Source organism: Anomaloglossus baeobatrachus, chromosome 4 (genome assembly GCF_048569485.1).
Source record: "Anomaloglossus baeobatrachus isolate aAnoBae1 chromosome 4, aAnoBae1.hap1, whole genome shotgun sequence".
Lineage (NCBI taxonomy): Eukaryota > Metazoa > Chordata > Amphibia > Anura > Aromobatidae > Anomaloglossus > Anomaloglossus baeobatrachus.
Genome location: NC_134356.1, coordinates 391,508,130 through 391,527,251, shown reverse-complemented (window position 1 = coordinate 391,527,251; position 19,122 = coordinate 391,508,130). Strand labels below are relative to the sequence as shown.

The 19,122-nt window shown below is 41.6% G+C and overlaps 1 protein-coding gene across 8 annotated transcripts in view; it reads right to left on the bottom strand.

Annotated features, from left to right (window-relative positions):
- Positions 1-4,179: 4,179 nt before the first annotated feature.
- FRMD4A (FERM domain containing 4A) overlaps positions 4,180-19,122 on the bottom strand; it is a 720,232-nt gene continuing 705,289 nt past the window's right edge. For 6 of the 8 annotated variants that reach the window (XM_075345253.1, XM_075345255.1, XM_075345254.1 and 3 more), the window contains 2 exons: positions 14,811-14,907; positions 4,180-5,038 (listed from right to left, as the gene is read on the bottom strand). In XM_075345253.1, the coding sequence (XP_075201368.1) occupies positions 4,936-5,038; positions 14,811-14,907 (200 nt within the window). In that variant the 3' untranslated portion in view covers positions 4,180-4,935. Of the gene's footprint in view, positions 5,039-7,303; positions 7,376-14,810; positions 14,908-19,122 lie in introns of all 8 variants that reach the window. The other 2 variants (XM_075345252.1, XM_075345250.1) reach the window with 1 other exon arrangement.

Below are 19,122 nucleotides of genomic sequence, written 5' to 3'. Positions count from 1 at the left end.
CCTATGGCATGAAGTTGAAATTCTCAGCTTGTCAAATTATTCTGCAAATTTTCACTAAAGATTTTATCCTTTCTTGTAAATAAAGTGAAACCCGCAACTATAGACTCCATGCACATTAGTAGCGGTTTACTTGATGATTGTTTGGCTAACCGCTATCTCTCCCGACTCTCTTATACGTAGGAATGCCCAGCTTTGCTAAGTCTTTGTATTCTTTATTAGAGAACAGGTGCCTAATTCCTCAGGCAACAACTTATGTCCACGCGAGACAAAAGGACCCTACTCTCTCCCAACAGAATCTATTGTGGGAAAGCAAGAGGTCACTCATACAGATTGATGGATTTCTCTGAAATTGGCACATTCGGCCGACTTTTATCCAATGTATATGGAAGCCTTAAAGTGCTTTTCCACCTAGAGACTGAAAAGTCGACTATATATTTCTCATGTATAGTTATCCTATCTAGTACCCTCAGTTTACCTCCCTCTACCGCCTCCCTTCAGGTTGGTGTTCCTACTTTCATGACATCTCAGTGAAATGGGGAGCACAATGTCTACACCAAACCTTCCATTGTTGTGCGATAGAACCGTCAGGAGAGGGAGGTGTGGTGCAGACTTACCGCTTGGGCAGCTATTTTTGAAAACCAAAGGAACGAAACACCATTCTAAGTAATCAAAGGCAGCAAACAGAGGACATCAGGTATAGAAACTACACATGGAAAATGCATTGTCATTTTTCAATCCCAGAGTGAAAGGTAGTTTTAGCTCCTAATCTTTCCTGTGGATTTAAATTCTACAGTAGGTGTGAACATACCACAGAAACTGCAACAAGACTGTAGTCTTTTCTTCAATACTTTTCTTCTCTTTAGGATAGACTTCTAGGTTTAGCTAAATAAAAAACTGCACAAAATGTCAGTGTGAAAATCTCCGTAATCAGATTAACATTATTTTAAAAATGATTTTGAGCATATTCAATGTCCATTGTGATAAAAATGAATGCATTGTTTTAGATTTTGATATCCACATGGAGAAGAAACTTGATAAATAACGGCCTCTAAAACAGGCTTTACACGCAACGACATCGCTAATGAGATGTCGTTGGGGGTCACGTAATTCGTGACGCACATCCGGCCTCGTTAGCGACGTCTTTGCGTGAGAAACGCAGGAACGACCGTTAACGATCAAAATGACTTACCTAATTGTTGATCGTTGACACGTCGTTCCTTTCCTGAATATCGTTGCTGTTGCAGGACGCAGGTTGTTTGTCAGTCCTGCGGCAGCACACATCGCTATGTGTGACACCGCAGGAACGAAGAACATCACCATACCTGCGGCTGTCCGCAGTGAGGAAGGAAGTGGGCGGGATGTTTGGCCGCTCATCTCCGCCCCTCCGCTTCTATTGGGCGGCTGCTTAGTGACGCCGCTGTGACGCCGAACGAACCGCCCCCTTAGAAAGGAGGCGGTTCGCCGGCCACAGCGACGTCGCTAGGCAGGTAAGTATGTGTGACGGGTCCTAGCGATGTTGTGCGCCACGGGCAGTGATTTGTCCGTGATGCACAACCAACGGGGGCGGGTGCTTTCACCAGTGACATCGCTAGCGATGTCGCTGTGTGTAAAGCCCGCTTAAGTGTCCACTCTGTAGTGTTTCATGTAGTCTTCCTTTTTGGAATATTCTATTGGTAAGTTTCCTGATTCCTTACTAGTATGACCTACCGTAATTTTGCAGGGAATAGTAGCTATAGTTTAATGATTTTTACAGTCATAACCTGTGGGAAAGGAAAGGATACATTGACCCTATACCACTTCCATCCATTTCTGTTGTTGGGATGAGCACGATGTGTAAGACTCTTTAAGATCACTCTATATTTTACTTCTGTCCTTGTAATTTAGTGGTTTACTAGATCAAGCCCAAGTTTTCCTTGTATTGTGCTTTCGATGAGGAATGGCACAGAGGATCTTTAAAAAGTTATAGCACCAGACTGCAATAGGAAAGGTCCTTTATTCCGTATGACATTATTGTATAAGGGCACTTTCACTGACAGCATATGTTCACACTGATACAGGTTGATTTCTATGAATGTTTCCATAGGAGTGGTGCTCTGAAGTACAAATAGTGTAGAGTGAATCATGAGTGAAGAGTATCATGAGTATAATAGAGGTTGTATCCATGATCTACTTGTGTACATTGTAGGTGACCTACTACCGTGGGGTCTGTAGGCAGCTCCAATGCATTCACTATGTGCTGAATGTAAATGTATGACTGGGGTTTGGCACAAGGAACTTCTGAACACAAAGGCTTTAATTCCTGTAATTCTGCATCAGGAAATACCAGCACCATATTTCTTGTGTAGAAAAAAAAGCATTGCAATGCCTGATGCCAATTCCTGGGTAATAGTGTCAGCACCCAGACTACTTTCATTATTTTCATTGAGACCTGGTACATAATTTGGAGAACATACTTTCTAGTTCTGGTTGTGAGACATGACAAATATTATTTGAAGAATCAGGTGATGATAGACCATGTATTCCATGCTACCAACACACCTTTATGAAAGGATTCCATCTTAACAGTGTCTACATTGCATGTACCCTATTACCAAATTTGGGTATGTTGGCAGCCATGTACATGTTTTACTGAATGATTTTTGAGACATAAATCAGTTACTTTCTAACACCACACACGAGTTCCATGTCAGATGTCAGTAATTATAAATACGTGTCCATACATTGTCAGCCGAAGCATTATTAGCCTATCCACAATCAGTTAATAAATATTTATGCATAAAGCCCACCACACTCATTAGACAGTGGTCGACTGAAGACCCGCTTGGCCAACAGCTATCTCACCCTACTTCCCCGTACACAGGAGCATCCTGTCTTTTCTTTGAGGGAACTGAGGACAGAATCATTGGGAAGTGGAGATCAAAACTATTGGCCATTGGAAATTTAACAGGCCAGATCATTCTCTCCACAAATATTATCTGTTGGGGAACAGTCAGGAGGCACCAATACCGATTACAATGTTGATCACGGCGAATATCGGTGGCTTTGGCCAATTTTACTCTAAAGTGTATGGGGGTGGGTGGGAGTGTTAAATGTTAGTCTAATTTATCATCAATCTAAATGGTTCAATTATCTGTATCAAGAATAGTTTCTAGAAAATGCATTAATGTAAGTACAAATATTCCAAAATTAGTCAATAATTATTGGAGACAGGATATTATGTCTCCAATCTCTTCTACATGGAGAGGCGAGTATGGCAGGTGAAGTCACATCTACTACTACCTGGATTCACTCGAGGATAGTATCGCACTGCCTGGACTGGCTGCCGGCTCTCCTAGCAGAAGTGAGTCAGCTTCATGTATTCCTATGCAGCTGTACACTCCTATCAGGAGAGGCGGCGGCTGGTCCAGGCAGTGCGATGCAATACTCGCCCTGATAACACACAAGGGTGACTCCAGCTTTAGGTAGTGTTCACAAGCGTCAGATATTGTGCATCAGTTCTGTTCATTGTAGTAAGGGTACGCTCACATTAGTGTATAATCCGGACAAGAGCCATACAAGAAAAAAAAAAAGAAATGATTGCACTCGAACCAATGTTATTCATTGAGGCAGTGCGGATCTGCGATATTTTTTATCCGCTGTGTTCTGCCTCAGGAAAAAATAGCAGCATGTTGCGAGTGGACATGTAAATTGGACAAGACTCACCTATTCAAGACTATGGGAGTGAGAAAAAGAACTGGATGCTACATTATCCATCCTAGTAGCATACGTTTTTTACGGATACTTTACCATTGTGTAGCATAGAACACTGTAAATGGTCCTGTAAATGAATAATCGCTGCTGAGAAATAAAAAAAACGCATTGCATACGGGCAGCACACGGATGACAAGTGAGAAAAAAATTGTCCTACTTTTTTGGATGAAAGTTGGTCTGATTTTTTTTTTTTATACGCTAGTGTGAGTGTACCCTAAGACAGGGGGTAGACATAACCAGCAGATATCAGTAGACAAGATGTCACCAACCCTGCTCAACTCCTGATATGGAAGAGACAGAATACACCATTACCTATGCTATGTCAATATTGTAATTCCAAGTCTAGTAAGTCAACCTCGGATTTCTAGTTGAATATTCATGAATTAATGGGTCCAGAAAGTGAGAACATCCCTCAGAATACACAACTGGTCACAGTTGGTAGTCATTTTATTACTAGTTTTAAAACAGTATATGCTTACAGTACCAAAAATTTGGTAATGGTAATTTCATAATCAGTCTTATGGAATAGTAAATTTAATACACCGGTACGCTTCATCTACAAACCAAGTGACAATTTAAGTGCAACACATCGCTGTGTCAAGTCAGCACCAGTGGCATGAGGGTATATGTAGCAGCTAACCTGCAACCCTCCGGTTATATCTTTGGTTAGAATTGAACTGAAGACAATTCTTAGACAATTAGCCGGTTTTGTATGCCTATTAATAAAAATAAAGGAAATAAGATCATGATCATAGAAAAATTTCATATCACCCCCTTTGTTTAAAATACCAAGCAAAATAAAATGTTCATTTTACTAGTTGTCTGTTGGCCTAAACATGAGATCTTCATATTGTTATGTTTCCACTTCCATATAATGATATTAATAGTGATTAAGCCGTGACGAGTTTATTCTCAACCAGTACAAAATGACTCCAGTGGAGTATGAAAGCGAGTCCTTCACAGTTTGTCAATTTACACAGGTTAGGAGGCACGCAATAGTCAGTAGTCGCAACGCGGGTCTCCGGGAAATGGAACTATAGGAGCAGGGCTTCAACAATTTTCCTCACTTGTAGGTTTCAAAATGAAAAGTGCTTGTAGCTGAAGCTGGTGTGGGATGGTAGTGCATCTGGGTAAGGCAAATGAGAGGCAGTGAGGTGATCTCCAAATGGCATTGCGATTATAGGTTCACACAAGAGTCCCAGGCTTGGCTTTTTCTTGTCCGTACCACTGGACGTCGGCTAATTCAGAATACAGGGCAGCGTCTAGGTAGCAAGTGTCGTGGTATGTCCTGCAAAAGAAAAGAAAATGACAATATTAAAACATATTCACTGTTATTTTTATAATAGAACAAGGTATAAATATACTAAAAGAGCAGCCTTTGGCTATGGGAATATGGCTAACTTTCCATTTCATTCTTTCCAGGAAAAAAACAAACCAATATATCAGGTATAATTTTGCCACAGATAAATTACCCCTTGAAGAAGCGGCCATTTTTTTTTTTTGCTTTAGTTTATTCCTCCTCTTCTTCAAAGTAACTTTTTTATTTTTAGATTTACATAGCTATATGAGGGTTTGTTTCTTTTTGCGAGACAAGTTGTAGTTTTCAATGAGCTGTAGTTTTTATTGCTACCGTTTGGGGTACATATGACTTTATGTTCTAATTTTACTCTACTTTCTTTGGAAGGTGAAGCGATCAAAAATTGATTATACTATTTCCATCTTTTTGTTCACATTTTGGCATATAGCAAATTTAGTAAATCCTGTTACTGTAAGATTTTAATGTTTTGGGTTTTTTTGTTAGTCCCCTTATGGTAGTTGAACCTGCCATCACATAGTCTGAAATACTGCAGTGTATTGTATACTATATAATTCCCAGTATACTAAAAATATCAGACATCGGGGCATATCTTACCCATCAGCACCCCATGAGCATACTGCAGGGGGGCAATGGGCATGGGAAGAGATTTTGATTTTTCAAGCAGGAACCACTTCAGGAATTTCTCCTTTTTGGGGGGTGAAGTTTTGGAGGCTTTTTCCATTCCTTGAAGAGTTTTTTCACTAAGATTTTTTTGCCACTTTTTGATTTGTAAAAGTTTCCTTCCGGAACAGCATCACAGCAATGACATGTACTTCACCCACTCCTCCCCCAAAAGTTTTTCAAATCCTCCTCGGGAAAAAAAATATCTCCAAAAACTCCTGATATGAACAGCAAATAGGTTTTGTAATAGAAATGAATTGAAAGAGTTTTCCAAGAGTTTTTGAAGCAATTTTAAAGAGGTTTCTGTTCCAAAATCTTTGAAAAAACTCAGTGTGATCATAACCAAAAGTTATGGTTATGTGCACAGAGTTTTTGGGGCAGAACCTGAGCACAATTTCTCTAAGTCTTCCTCCAAATCTTAAAACTTGTCAAAAATATTGTTTATGCGCCAAAAAATTACTACATCTGGCAAATGCGCCAGTTTTAACTATGTCATTTATTTTCTTTTGTGTCATTTCTTTTGGTTGTTGTCTGATCGTTTCACTGACCGTTTTGGCCACCAGTAGGTTTGGAAAGTTTTTACCATAGTTTTTCGTGAAGACTTTTTTACTGTAATTTTCCAGTCTTTTTTTCCCACTTTATAAAATAATGTAGAACTGCTAATGTAATGAAAGGACATATGCTACAGCGCTCCACCACTCTTGGCGGAGGACAGATACCGGGCACCTGTCCTCCGCCGAGAGTGCTGGAGCACTGTAGCATATATCCTTTAATTACTTTTACACTCCTTGATATAATTTCACGCGGATTATATTTTCTACATGCTGCTCCATTTGGTGTCTGTTTACTAGATTGTTGTTTTATTCAGATATCAAAGGTCATTTATTTGGTTTCTTAAGCACAGGTGTGCAATTTAGCTTTTTTCAAGAACTGCTAATGCTCAAGCAAAAAGGATAGCAAAAAAAAAAAATAGAAAAATGCTCCAAAAGACATGTTGGTGTTTTCTGGCAATTTTTTGCGGAAGACTCAACAATGGACATGCCACTTCTTTTAGCCTCTTGGCATTTTGAAAAACCTGAAGCAGTTGAGAGTCAAAAGACTGAACATATCATAGAAATACATGTGTTCATCCTTTTGAAAGTTTTCTCATAGGTTTCTCAGGCGGTTTTAGTGTCGGAATTCACCTGAAAAAGACGTGTGCACATATCCCAAAAGGGGTTTTCCAACTATAGGTTTCTGGCCTCTCATCCCTCAAAAAAAATGCAACTTAAGAGTAATTAATCAGTGCAGGAGGAGAAACAGGCATTTTTCTATCTTCACTTATGCTATTAGTTTATGGGGGAAAAAATTGTAGAAAACTTGCACTTTTTCATGAAACTTTGACATTAGACATAAAACACATACATTTTACACACAAAGACATAACTGTAAACCAAGATTGTCACTTCTCACTTGTTTTTACATGTGATGGAACCAGAGTATTCTGGCCTGAAGCACGGCCCTTATACAGAACAATATGATGGATTTCCATGCACATTGGGACCAGATCACATGGGAATGTTGTTTATACAATACCTCTATTCATCAGTACTTTGGTGACTTGAAGACTCAGACCCATCCTGAGTGGGCGAGTTTTCTGCTGTGTCTCTGAGCAAAGGATAGCAGTGGAAGAAAGAGAGTAGAGACAGAGTAAAGCAGACATCATTTAGTAACATATTAGCAGAGTTAGGAAAGGAAAAAGCAAAGTATATTGCAGTATTAGTAAGTAGAAGATTGAAACCTCCTATCTCTCAGTAATAAACATTAAGAAAGGTCTTGGATAATAGATGACATGAGCCCCCCATACACATTAGTTGTTAGGCAAGTGACCATTTGGCTGACAATGATCTCTCCTGAGTTCCTGTGGCCTCTGTGAGAGATCTCCCAGAGAGCACAAGTATGGGCCATGAGAAATCTGCAATTCCAGATCCCTCTGTACCTCCACATCATCTGTTGGAGGAAAGTCCAGAGGCTTCTAAACACATTAAACATTATGTCGATATTGGTGGGTTCATTCGACCTTAGGCGGGCTTTGCACGTTGCGACATTGCACGTGCGATGTCGGTGGGGTCAAATCGAAAGTGACGCACATCCGGCGTCGCAGTCGATATCGCAACGTGCAAATCCTTTTTGATACGATGAACGACCGCAAAAGCGTCGTTATCGTATCATCGCTGCAGCCTCCGACATTTCCATAATGCCGGTGCAGCGACAGGTGCGATGTTGTTCCTCGTTCCTGCGGCAGCACACATCACTGTGTATGAAGCCGCAGGAGCGAGGAACTTCAACTTACCTGCCGCCGGCTGCAATGAGAAGGACGGAGGTGGGCGGGATGTTTACATCCTGCTCATCTCCGCCCCTCCGCTTCAATTGGCCGCCTGCCGTGTGACGTCACTGTGACGCCGCACGACCCGCCCCCTAAGGAAGGAGGCGGGTCGCCGGCCAGAGGGACGTCGCACGGCAGGTATGTGCGTGTAAAGCTGCCGTAGCGATAATAATCGCTATGGCAGCTTTCACTAGATATCGAACGTGCGACGGGGGCGGGACTATCGCTGCAGCATCGGTAACACATTGTTACTGATGTCGCAGCGTGCAAAGCCCGCCTTAGTCTAATGCAGAGGTTCGCAACCTGTGGGCCGGGGGGAGCGTTCTGTGCGGCCCCCAGCCATCTCTTAGTACTCTGAACTCAGTAACTTTCATATACTATGGGGATAGTTGCACTCATTGTATGGTTATCTTGACTCCATTTTGCTAGAGTGATAAATGAAGGAACAGAGAACCCACCTTGTCTACAGTCATGGCCAAAAGTTTTGAGAATGCTACAAATATTAATTTTTAAGTCTACTGCTTAAGTTTTTGTAATGGCAATTTGCATATACTCCAGAATGTCATAAAGAGTGATCAGCTTAACAGCAATTACTTGCAAAGTCAATATTGGCTAAGAAAATGAACTTCAACCCCCAAAACACATTTCAACATCATTGCATTCCTGCCTTAAAAGGAGCAGCTAACATTGTTTTAGTGATTGTTCCATTAACACAGGTGTGGGTGTTGATGAGGACAGGGCTGGCGATCAATCAGTCATGATTAAGTAAGAATGACACCACTGGACACTTTAAAAGGAGGCTGTTGCTTGGTATCATTGTTTCTCTTCAGTTAACCATTGTTATCTCTAAAGAAACACGTGCAGCCATCATTGCTCTGCACAAAAATGGCCTAACAGGGAAGAGTATCGCAGCTACAAAGATTGCACCTCAGTCAACAATCTATCGCATCATCAAGAACTTCAAGGAGAGAGCTTCCATTGTTGCCAAAAAGGCTCCAGGGCGCCCAAGAAGGACCAGCAAACGCCAGGACCGTATCTTAAAACTGTTTCAGCTGCGGGATCGGACTACCAGCAGTGCCGAGCTAGCTCAGCAATGGCAGCAGGCTGGTGTGAGTGCTTCTGCACGCACTGTGAGGCGGAAACTGCTTGAGCAAGGCCTGGTTTCAAGGAGGGCAGCAAAGAAGCCACTTCTCTCCAGAAAAAACATCAAGGACCGACTAATATTCTGCAAAAGGTACAGGGAGTGGACTGCTGAGGACTGGGGTAAAGTCATTTTCTCAGATGAATCCCCTTTTCGATTGTTTGGGACATTTGGAAAACAGCTTATTAGGAGAAGAGATGAGCTCTATCACCAGTCTTGTCTCATGCCAACTGTTAAGCATCCTGAAACAATTCATGTGTGGGGTTGCTTCTCAGCCAAGGGAATCGGCTCACTCACAGTCTTGCCTAAAAACACAGCCATGAATAAAAAATGGTACCAGAATGTCTTCCAAGAGCAACTTCTCCCAACTGTCCAAGAGCAGTTTGGCACCCAACAATGCCTTTTCCAGCATGATGGAGCACCTTTCCATAAAGCAAAGGTGATCACTAAATGGCTCATGGAACAAAACAGAGATTTTGGGTCCATGGCCTGGAAACTCCCCAGATCTTAATCCCATTGAGAACTTGTGGGCAATCATCAAGAGACGGGTGGACAAACAAAAACCAACAAATTCTGGCAAAATGCAAGCATTGCTTATGCAAGAATGGACCGCTATCAGTCAGAATTTGGTCCAGAAGTTGATTGAGAGCATGCCAGGGAGAATTGCAGAGGTCCTGAAGAAGAAGGGTCAACACTGCAAATATTGACTTGCTGCATTAACTCATTCTATACTGTTAATATAACCTTTTGGTACTCATAATATGATTGCAATTATATTTCTGTATGTGATGTAAACATCAGACAAACACAATTAAAAACCACAGGGCAACAGATCATGTGAAAATATAATTTTGGTGTCATTCTCAAAACTTTTAGCCTTGACTGTACAATAGTGGAAGTTCAGTAAATGGAAACCCCACTTATTAAGTTATGACATATGTATTGCTGTTAATAAATACCTTGGTTCAGAATACACCTTCAAATTTTATGCTGCTCGTGAAAGTTGTACAATTACAAAATTTGGCACTTGGACCAAAAATGATTGTGCACCTCTGGTGTAATATGTATAGGGTCTCTAAGCTCAGGTCATACAGTTTTATGAGAATTAATTTGAAAATATAAATTATGAAAAGTTAGTTTTAGAATATTAATATTCTGTAGGACAATTTTTGCTAAGTAATTTCCAGCAGTCAACAGTCTAAATGGGCGCCCTGGTAGATGTGAGGTAATTTTTCCCTTGGGGTACTCCAGGTGGCTTTGTTCTTCTTTTGCTGGAGGATTGAAAATAGTGTCATAATTAGTGATGAGAGAGAACTACCATACTTGGTACGCATAATGAGCAGTTGGATGATCAGATGGGTGTGACTCGTGTACGAAGTATAATGTAAGTCAATGGGGATTTCAAGAATTTTTCCATAAGAGTTCCCAGAAAAATGCTCGAGTTCCCAATTGACTTAAATTATACTTGGTACATGAGTTGCACCCATCCGAGCATCCAACTGCTTGTTACGTGTACCAAGCACCCAAGTATGGTAGTGCTCGCTCATAACTAATCAGAATTTATCTGATAGAAACTATGTTCTGAAAGACCCAGAAGTCTTACATACATTTCAGTCCTTTACAAAACATTAATAGTTAAAAAAGTTGTGCAGTTCATCCGCTGTCTATTGGTTGAGTCTGATATTACAACTCACAGACAACTTAAATTCAGTGGTGGGGCTGTTTCTGAATGAAAGCGGACAAGTTTTTCTAACTATGGACAACCTTTTTTCACAGGTCATGTGAAACAGTAAGGTCTATGTCCTGCTCTGCATGCTGGCACATAGCAAGGTGAAATACTAGTATTAGGGAGAATTCTCATTGGGTAGACCTTGTCACACTGGGACAGTTTGTATGCTCTTTTGATCTACATAACCTGATGCTATGTATATGTGATACTAGTTTCATAATTATGTAGTATCCTCCCTCTGGGCTGTACATCTTGTCTATATAGCTTTCCACGGGCATGTGTGAATCAGTGAAGTCTAGATCCTGCTCTGTCCTCTGTCTATTTTGAGGCCTGCTGACACAGAGCAGTGAAATACTAGAGTTAGGGACCATTGGGTACACCTTGTGGCAGTGGTATGGTTTTTACACTCTTGATCAAAATATTGTACACTAAGTACCTTATGTTATTTACATCTAATACTCCTAATTATACTCCTAATAATTTCCTTATCGCTGCATATTTGATCATTAGTTTTATCCTAGGTTTTGTCTGTTAATGGCTGCAGTGTGTATGTGCACCTACATATTGCACTTATATCAACAGGTGAACAGGCACATTACTTTGGTTTAAAGAGGTGGTTCACCCCTTTTCATTACTGGCCACTTCGAAATTATGTTGAGAAACAAGTTTTTTCTCAAATACCTTATGTTGCCAATAGTGCCTGTAAGCAGCACTATTGTGGTCCACTCACCCCCTTTGCGAGACGTCCGGGCTCCACGACCTCTGATGTCCGGTGATGTCACATTAGCTTCCTGTTGACCTGACATCACCGCAGCCGACACAGTCTTCGTGAGTCACTGGGCTGTGGGCGGTGTTTCACCGCTCATCACAGCTCAGCGTCACTCATGCTTTAGGTGCTCTGCAGTGAAAGAGGGAGCAGGGAGGTGCTGGGCTGTGATGAACGCCACCCACAACCCAGTTACTCAGGAAGACTGTGGCCCGCCTCAGCTGATGTGACATCACCGGACATCAAAAGTCACAGGCACTATTGGCAACACAAGGTATTTGAGAGAATCCTTGTTTCTCAACATAATATCGATGTGACCAGTAATGAAAAGGGGTGAACCACTCCTTTTAACCTTTTTTAAGCTGGTCTTACATGTAAGATTAATGTTGGTCAAACTTGATGTTTATATGTTGGTTTTCAGACTCTTCCCCAATGGCAGATATTGGGGAGAGGTATTGCATCTCAACATGTGTGACCCTTTTGTTGTCAGGGCCACAGCACTGCTTAATAGCATATCTCACTCCATAACGAACTCTTGCATGCCTAGCCAAGCATCCATGTGTATAGGGTTATCAAAAGGCAAGCAAACATTTGACTGACAAGCATTACACTATAGATGATGTCCAACAGCCCCTTTCTATTTTCTGCACAGCAGAAGACTGGCAGTTGAGTTATATTGTTGGGAAAAGACCCTGGATGAGCGCTATCAATGTGGAAAATTAGAAGCATTAGAGATAAGAAAATCTTTTGACATTCAAATTCACCAACGTTGATTCATTTTTCCCCCCGAATTTAATTCATAGCTAATTGAAAGTATTACAAAGCCTCCAATTGCCTAGAATTGTATTAAACCCATTTCAAGCTTTTTCATGCAAACATTACATGACATTGGCATTACTAAAGCAAACACAGCTTTAGTAATGTCAAAGTAAGCTCAACACATATGATTAAGGGTAACAGATGGTAACCAGTGTTAAGCAACAGCCTGTTCCTCACACACTAATGTTCACTCTTGTGCTCACACTAACACACGCACAAAATCTTTAGTGTTTTGACTGTTTTATGGTTTTCTCTCCCTATCTGTGCGGCTAAACTGTGACATCATCTCACATTCTGAATTCACCACCCAATGGCTGCTGCATTCCCTGCCTCTGTTTTTATACAGGCTATGATAGTCCCTTTTGATTGGCTGTTCTACACTGGGATGAAATAACTGCAAGGTATTTTAATGAGGCTAGGCTGTCCACACCAGAAGCCTTCTCTGGATGATGCAATCTCCTACAATGTAAAATGGCTGGGGCCATTTTAGGTTGAAATGAAGCGGTTTGCAAATCATTATAATTTTCCGGGTTCAGCAAATTTCTTAAAGTTTGACTTAATATGCATTGACTCACTTATAACTAATAAGCATGAAAACGTGGAAATAAATTTAGAACTATTGTATAAAATTATACACACAATATAAGAAGTGGTGTTACATTGTTATCAATATGTAATGGAGATATTTGCCTTTTGAGTCACCCTGTGTCGATCACATCACTTGTGAAGACAAAAAGGATATAGATACGCTATGTTCAAATCTCCTGTAATCGTCCGTTAGGCCGGTGTCACACTTGCGATTGCCTCACGTGTATCTCGTGTGAGTCTCGCGGTGCATCACCTGTCACGGACTCTCACTCTCCTCACAGGAGCGGGTCGGTTGAATGCATCTCTATGCAGCCGACCCACTCCTGTAAGGAGAGTGTGAGTTCGTGACGGGTGATGCACTGTGAAACTCGGTCAAGATACACGCGAGGCAATCGCAATTGTGACACCAGCCTTACAAGGGATCCAGCAGCAAACTGTTGGCAAAAAAATGTGCACAACTTCTCTGTCCGTTTTTAAAAAAACTGATTTTATTTGGATCTGTGTTTTTTTAACATTAAAGTCTATGGAAAATAGATCTGTTAAATAAACGAAAAATGGATGGCTATTTAAAGGGAACCTGTAAGGTCCAATATGCTCCCAGAACCACGAGCAGTTCTGGGTGCATATTGCTAATCCCTGCCTAACTGTCCCTGTATACACTAGCATAGATAAAGATTAGAAAAAGTATTTCTAAAGATTGTTTCTTATATGCTAATAAGGCCAGCAAATAGTCCCAAGGGCGTGCGTTCCCATGGCTAGCCGACCCACATAGCATGTTAGCACGCCCCTGTGGGCGTACTAATATGCTAATGAATGCGCAGCTTCACCAGACATACCTCAGTTTTGATGGCAGCTGGCAGCCTCTGGACTTCCGGTTATGCACACTGTACCTCACTGAAGCCGGAAAGCTTACACGCGGCATCAATCTAGTGTGCATGATCGAAGTGCATGGGACTCCAGATCATGCACAGTGCACATCCATCCTCCACCAGCTGCCATGAAGACTGAGTTATGTGCGCCGAAGCTGCGCATTAGCCTGTTAATACGCCCACAGGGGCGTGCTACCATGCTTTGTTGGCAGGCTAGCGAAGGGAACTCACACCCTTGCGACTAGTCGTGGGGCTCATTAGCATATAGGAAACGATCTTTAGAAATACATTTTCTAAATATCCCGTTATCTATGCTAGTGTATGCAGGGACGGTTAGGCAGGGATTAGCAATATGCACCTAGAAATGCTCATGGTTCTCGGTGCATATTGCACCTGACAGTTTCCCTTTAACAGATCCGTTTTCCATAGCCTTTAATGTTAAAAAAAAACGGATCCAGCTGAAATCAGTTTTTTAAAAAACAGACAAGAAATTTGTGTTTGCACAACTTTTTTGCCAACAGATTGCTGGATGATCCATTCTAACGGATGATTACTGGACATGTGAATTTAACCTTACACATGCACAGTGCATTAGCAGCACCGCGACTTTATTAAAAGACAAGAAAATCAATTAAAGGAAATTGGCAATTGAACACCAATAAAGAATCCTCTTCCACATTCCACTCATCCGGTAAATGTAACTGTCCAACAAACAAAACCTATGGAATGCTTCAGAAATTCCCATTGATGTATACTCAGGTAGGTATGAAAGGAATGCTAATCTTTCAAAAGCTTAAGGACTTACCCAGTCTGCCATGTTAAAATGTGGTGAGGGCTGCTAGGAGGTGTGGCTGTAAAATCACTACAAGGCGTTGAACTCCTCTGACCATGGGGTAAGGCAGCTGTGAAAAACAGAGAAAAAAATAAAAATGCAACAAATGGCAAGGTATGAATCCTGAGAATGTCTAATAATTGCATTCCATTCACCACAATTTCAGTAATAGTCTGCTTTGATCTATGTCACAATTCAAGGTAACTCTTACAGTGACCCTCCACCCTGGGCCTGAAAACTGTCTAAACATTTTTCATGTATATTAGTCACCGTTCCTGTTGCCATCCATTTGCCTCCTTAACTCAGATTGGTGTTCCTTTAAGGCTAATGACACACTGCGAGTAAAACAGAGCGAGTGGAATGCGATAAAAAAAATTGCATTCCACTAGGACTAATATTACTCTATGGGGCCGCTCCCATGAGCGATTTATTTTTTCTCAGCCCTAATTGGACCAAGAAAACAATTGCAGCATGCTGCGGGTGGAATCCAATACACTTTATTGTAGACAGCGGACACCCCGCAATCACAATCACCAGACACTGAGCAGAGGAATTGCAGTGATCGCACCCCCGCACACATCCGATCTCACCCGCACAAACATCAGATCACACACACAAACATCGGATCACACACACATCACATCATACACACACACTCACCACATCCAGCGACACCGATTTCTTCTCACCGGCAGAATCCTGAGAAGTAGTAAGGTGGACCGCAAGGACCTGCTGCAATGCTTGCTTACAGGAACTGCGGACACCTGACTTCCTCTCATCGTTCCCTGCGACCGAATGCATTCTGTAATGCTGGATATGATGAGTGAGTGAGTTTGTGTGTGTGATCTGTTGTGTGTGATCTGCTCTGTGTGAGTGTCAACCAGAAGCAGGGGAGGAAAGCGTGTAGCACAGCTCCTGGGAGCGCCCGCAGGAGATCACGGAGAGGACCTGGGAGCCACGCTCTCTCTCATTCTCACTTGCATTTCCTATGAATTCATGGATATTTTTTTTTTTTTTTAAATGAACATGAAATAAAGTAAGAATATATTTTTAACCGATTTGGACCTGTTTGCTGGACTTCTGCCTTCTCTAAATTTATGCACAGTATGCCTATATTGCAGAAGAATATAAAAGATCTGATTCTCATTACAATCATTTGGAGTGCTTTGGAAATGCCATGGTTGTGTATTTCCTTCATTCTCACCAATGGTGTAGAAGGAATCCCAGAAACTTTTAATTGGACTAAGGACTACTTCAAAATGCATAATTTTTGTGGCACAATTTTATTTGTGTGAGGATAGACAGTGATGTGTACAGTGTCTGCAACTGCAAGGACAATCCCAAATCTAGAGTGCCAATATGGTTTTATTATAAAAGATGATTGGAATCAACCATGCTCACTAATATCTTACATCTTTCATGTACAAGCCTGAAGAGTCAGAAACAACAGCTGGAAATGTGTAGAATTATAGCAATTCTCACCAAATTACAAGCAGCACATCACCCCAACAACATAATCCCTGGAGGTTATTATTATTATGTGCCATATTGTAAAATTTTAACAGCTCTTCTAAAAGACTGCAAACAGGGTCATTTATAACGTCAGCTTCCTCTCCAGGGCTATGCACTTTTGTTATGTTTTTGATATATGAGACTAGCTGGAAATTCCAACGAGATTAATATCTAAACTACAATTCATTCACTTAATTAAGATTTGACCTACATGTTTGGCTTTACACATATCCCAAACTACTTTCCCAGGAAACTTAAAGACCAATTTCCTTGCAGGAAATGCATGCTCTCCTTCAGGTAAAAGGGCACATCTGGCATGCAAAGTAAAAAAAAATTGGGAAAACCATAGACCTAACGATGAGAAGACAAAGTTCAAAGATTATGTTCATTCATTACCAATTGCAGTCAAAATAGTGATTCACTGAACCATGCCTCAGTTTCTATTCAGTGTATGATGCAGCCTTTTACATATTTAGATTAGATCATACCCAATTCATCATAATCTTTTTTTTTTAAGTTAATTTATGTTTTGTGCTTTGTTACTTGGTACCATTTTTTGCACCAAATTAAAACTGCATATGCAAGTTAATGAATTCCATTAGGGTACTGGAGTACAATTACGCCAAAAATTTGAGGTATTTCAAAAAGTTACAAAAGATGAATTAGCCTAAAATATCTGGAGAAGGAAAACCGAGATCATAATGCCAAACAAAAAAAAACAATAAAACCAAGTGAATGTAAAAAAAGTTAAAAGTAAGGAATGAGACACAAATAAAAGGTGTTTATTTGAATGAGTTTTTCTCCAGAAAAAAAGGCACCAAGACATTGCAAAATCGGGCCCTTCATGCTTTCCAAAAACACTGTTCTTGGACTTGAAGAGTACCTGTCATGTTCACAAATGCCATTTACAACCAGATTATATGGTTAATCTGCGGCTAAACAGCATTAAAATCCTGGCTGGCTGATTTTCTGGAGCAGCGTTTTCAGGGAGAAATTAAATTTATATTTTTCCTGCACTTGCAGTCATAGTGACGGTTTAGGAAACTGTTAGGCTATGTGCGCACGTTGCGTAAATACATGCAGTTACGCTGCGCTTTGTAGCGCAGCGTAACTGCATGCGTCCTGCGTCCCCTGCACAGTCTATGGAGGTTGTGCAGGGGCCGTGCGCACGTGGCGTTTTAGAGCGCAGCGCTTCGGCTACTGACATGTCACTTCTTCCGTGCGCTTTGCCGGCAGCTCCTGCTCTATCGATGACAGGAGCTGCAGGCAGAGTGCATGGAATCGGCTTTTTTTTACTATGGACATTTCTGCAGCGATTTAAAGCGCACATTTGCTCTTCAGATCGCTGCAGAAATTTCTGCAGTGAACTGTACGCAACGTGCGCACATAGCCTTATGGTCACCGCTTATGATACAGTGAACGTGGCTACAATCATTCCTGGCATATTCTCATCTTCCTCTGCACACGCTGCACACATACAGTGTATATCGCAGCAGGATGTCAAAATGCTGGGGAGTGATTACAGCCATGCTCTCAGTATAGTAAATGGTGACTGTAACTGCTTCCTGTCCTGCCTGTATGATTTTAATGCTATTTACCAGCAGATTAACTCTAACCTATATATACACCAAGACTTCTATCGTGCTGCACCAGCTTTCTGGAATGCACTACCTCAGGTCATACAATTAATACCTAGCCTCCATGTTTTAGTGCTTTAAAAACACATCTCTTTAGAAAAGCTTATCACCTCATCTCACAACCTAACTTTCCCCTCTTTGTAAATATTACTCAGAATCTGCTCCTTCCTATTCATCGGTCTCCATATCCTCCATACACCCAAAAGCACATGGCAATTGTGCTTAGACAGATACTGGCTGAAGGTCGGATCATGGAGCTTTATATGAAACCCCCTATGATAATGACGGCTGGACTATACATGACAAGCATGTTCTACCTATTATGTCCCCCACATCCCATTTCCTTATGGATTGTAAGCTTGAGAGCAGGGGCCCCCCTTCTCCTATAAGGCCTAAAGGCCCTGTCACACACAGAGATAAATCTGTGGCAGATCTGTGGTTGCAGTGAAATTGTGGACAATCAGTGCCAGGTTTGTGGCTGTGTACAAATGGAACAATATGTCCATGATTTCACTGCAACCACAGATCTGCCAAAGATTTATCTCTGTGTGTGACAGGGTCTTAAGACACACGGCATGAAAATCGGACAGAGTGGAATGTGATAAAACATCGCATTCCACTCGGACCAATATTAGCCTATGTCCCAGGACCCATGAGTGATTATTTTCTCAGCCCCAATCGGACTGAGAAAACAATTGCAGCATGCTGCGACTGTAATGCGAGACTCTTTCTATTGCACCTACTCACGTCTATGGGGCGAGAGAAAGATCGCACTGCACTCGCAGTACACCGGTGTACCGTGAGTGCAGGGCGAGAATGGCAATAGCCAGCTATGGAGGAGAGAGGGAGATAAATCCCTCCCTCTCTTCCATGCTGGCCCGCCCCTCCTCAGCGCTGGCCCGCCCCTCCTCAGTGCCATCCCATCGCCTGCAGCTGAGGTCCGATCGCATGATCAGACCTCAGTCGCAGTGACACTCGCATGACACTCTGCTCCTGCTGTGCTGCCAGCGCGAGCCGAGTGTCATGTGAGGATCGCATTAGTCCCCGTGTGGCCCCGGCCTTACTGTTGAACTATGGGTTACTTTGTATTGTTTTTATTGTCTGTACATGACTTTGCTTAATTGTAAAGTGCTGAG